Source organism: Nicotiana sylvestris, chromosome 9 (assembly GCF_000393655.2).
Source record: "Nicotiana sylvestris chromosome 9, ASM39365v2, whole genome shotgun sequence".
Lineage (NCBI taxonomy): Eukaryota > Viridiplantae > Streptophyta > Magnoliopsida > Solanales > Solanaceae > Nicotiana > Nicotiana sylvestris.
Window position 1 is genome coordinate 40,527,513 of NC_091065.1, and position 3,222 is coordinate 40,530,734.

Below are 3,222 nucleotides of genomic sequence, written 5' to 3' on the forward strand. Positions count from 1 at the left end.
ACATCCATTCCCCAGGCGGCGAACGGCCATGGCGTGCTCGTTTCATTGAGCTCATTTGGAGGTACCTTTATCATGTCTGCATGTATCTGACAGCGGTGGCACTATCGGACATACTGGATGCAGTCCATCTCCATAGTCATCCAAAAGTAACCGTCTCAGAGTATCTTATTTGCTAAGACAAAACCATTCATATGTGGACCACAGGTACCATCATGAATTTTCTCTAGTAGCTTGGATGCTTCCTTTGCATCGACACACCTTAATAGTCCTAAATCAGGAGTCCTTCGCTGTGAAAGAAGTTGTTGGACAATCTCCGAAGTGTGCATTTCTGAGTAGGATTTGCAAGCTCTGTGTACTCTCCTTTTACAAATATTCCTTGATATCATGAAACCAAGGTTTTCCATATGCTTCTTCTTCAATATAGGCACAGTAAGCTGGCTGATCATGGATTTTTACTGGAATGGGATCAATGAAATTTTTGTCTGGGTGTTGTATCATAGATGAAAGGTTAGCCAATGCATCAACGAACTCATTCTGGACTCTGGGAACATGTTGGAACTCCGTCTTCGTGAGCCTTTTCCTCAGTTCCTATACATGATGCAGATACGGGAGTATCTTGGAGTTCTTGGTTGCCCATTCTTCACGCACCTGATCTATGAGTAGGTTTGAATCTCCAATCACTAGCAATTCTTGAATGTTCATGTCAATGGCCATCTTGATCCATAAGATGTAGGCTTCATACTCGGCCACATTGTTGGTGCACAGGAACCTGAGTTTGGCGGACACTGGATAATGCTGACTTATTTCTGATACTAGGACTGCTCCTATGCCAACTCCTTTGAAATTTGCTACTCCATCGAAGAACCTTCTCCAACCGTCATAGGATTCTACCATATCTTCTCCTATGAATGATACCTCTTTGTCAGGAAAATACATTTTTAGGGGTTCGTATTCTCCATCCACGGGATTCTCAGCAAGGTGGTCTGCCAGTGCTTGTCCCTTGACCACTTTCTGAGTTACGTAAACAATATCGAACTCACTTAATAGGATTTGCCATTTGGCTAGCTTGCCAGTGGGCATGAGCTTCTGAAAGATGTACTTCAAGGGGTCCATCCTTAATATGAGATATGTAGTATAGGCACAGAAGTAATGCCTCGGCTTCTGAGCTACCCAGGTCAAAGCACAACATGTGCGCTCTAATAGAGAATACCGGGACTCGTACAGGGTGAATTTCTTACTGAGATAATAAATGGCATGTTCTTTCCTCCTCTTTCCATCATGCTACCCAGAACGCAACCAAAAGATCCATCCAATACTGCAAGGTAGAGTAATAGGGGTCTACCTGGCTCGGGCGGGACTAAAATTGGCGGTGTTGACAGGTACTCATTGATTCTGTCGAAGTCCTTTTGGCAGTCATCGGTCCATTTGATGGCGGCGTCCTTCTTCAACATTTTAAAGATTGGTTCACAAATAACTGTTGACTATGCTATGAATCAGCTGATGTAGTTAAGCCTTCCCAAGAAACTCATCACATCCTTCTTGTTCTTTGACGGTGGAAGTTCTTGAATGGATTTGACTTTTGATGGATCCAGTTCTATCCCTCGGCGGCTCACAAAAAACTCAAGCAACTTCCCAGTAGGAACCCCAAATGCGCACTTCGCGGGGTTCAGTTTCAGGTTGTACCTCCGCAATCTATTGAAGAACTTCCTCAAATCTTCTATGTGGTCAGTAGCCTTCTTGGACTTGATGATAACATCATCTACATATACCTCTATCTCCTTGTGTATCATATCATGGAAAATGGTAGTCATTGCCCTCATGTAGGCGCCCCCCACATTCTTTAGGCCGAATGGTATCATCTTGTAATAGTACATTCCCCACAACATAATGAAAGCCGTTTTCTCAGCATCTTCTTCATCCATCTAGATCTGATGATAACCAGCGAAGCAGTCTACAAATGACTGCAGCTCATACTTGGCGCAATTGTCAATCATGATGTGTATATTCAACAAAGGGAAGTCGTCTTTCGAACTGGTCCAGTTGAGATCCCGGTAGTCGACACAGACTCTGACCTTCCAATCCTTCTTTGGCACTGGCACAATGTTGGCTAACCATGTCGGGTATTCTACTACCCTGAGAACCTTAGCTTTGACTTACTTGGTGACTTCTTCCTTGATCTTCTGACTCATATCAGGTTTGAACTTTCTGAGATTTTTCTTTACCGGTGGACACGTTGGATCGGTTGGCAGTTTGTGAGCCACAATAGACGTACTCAGACCAGTCATGTCATCATACGACCAAGCGAATATGTCCTCATATTCTTTTAGAAATTTTGTGTATTGTTTCTTTTCTTATGGCGACAGGTGAACATTGATTCGTGTTTCCTTGACATTTTTTGCACCTCCCAAGTTGACAATTTCCCTCTCGTCCAGGTTGGATTTAGGTTTGTTCTCAAAGTTCTCAGCTTCTTTGACAATCTCGTCAGGTATGTCATCTTCCTCTGAATCAATGTCCGTTTGTTGCGTTGTCTCATTGCATGTCACAGTCGTTGGTTCATCAAGATAAGTAATAATAATGTTGTATTGGTAAAGTAGGGAAAGAAAAATGATAGCAATAAATATTAATTCATAAGAAAATTAGAAATGCTTTTGATAAACTGCTTTGAACATCGAAGATCTTATTGCGGGAATTGAAAATGCGAAAATAAAATCATTTAGTAAATAAAAACAGTGAATGATGCTTGTTTTAGCCTTGCTACCCCGAAGCTCGTCGGGCTTTGGTTGTCTTGATGGTCCAATTATTGAGGCGTGCCCCTCTGCTTACAGCCTGTATGGAAGGACCTTCCTCCCCCTCTTCCTCAAGAATAACACAACAGTCCATATCACTGTCCTCTAGAAACAAGTTCTCTTACTTTTAACAGGACTAAGAGGAGGAGTGGGTGGAGGGCCCCTGGATCTTGTGAAATATGATGATGATGCCAAAATGCACGAACTAACCTTGGGGAGGTGAATAAAGAAATAAAGCAAAAACAAAACAAAAAAAGGTAATCAAGTTAGTGAGGATCATAAAAAGTATTGCAATATTTAGATACATAGTGCGAGAATGTAAATCGTGTCCTAATTTGGGGACCTTTTGTGCCCGAGGTAGGCCTAGCGACAAGTTGATTTGGAGAACTTAGAATGCTAAATGCCTCAATTTATTGATATAGAAATAAGACGAATC

At 42.1% G+C, this 3,222-nt stretch overlaps 1 protein-coding gene across 1 annotated transcript; it reads right to left on the reverse strand.

Annotated features, from left to right (window-relative positions):
• Window positions 1-363: 363 nt before the first annotated feature.
• Window positions 364-936, reverse strand: LOC138877482 (uncharacterized). Its single transcript, XM_070157093.1, has 2 exons — window positions 649-936; window positions 364-588 (listed from the first exon to the last, which is right to left on the reverse strand). Exons 1-2 carry the CDS (start codon window positions 934-936, stop codon window positions 364-366), a joined length of 513 nt encoding a protein of 170 aa, XP_070013194.1.
• Window positions 937-3,222: the final 2,286 nt, after the last annotated feature.

What these genes read in the sequence shown, in the direction of transcription:
- LOC138877482 (XM_070157093.1), bottom strand. Translation starts at nt 936, where the DNA reads ATGTATTTTCCTGACAAAGAGGTATCATTCATAGGAGAAGATATGGTA. An exon ending in CAAACCTACTCATAGATCAG is followed by an intron (nt 589 to 648) that starts GTGCGTGAAGAA and finishes CATCATGTATAG; the next exon opens with GAACTGAGGAAAAGGCTCAC.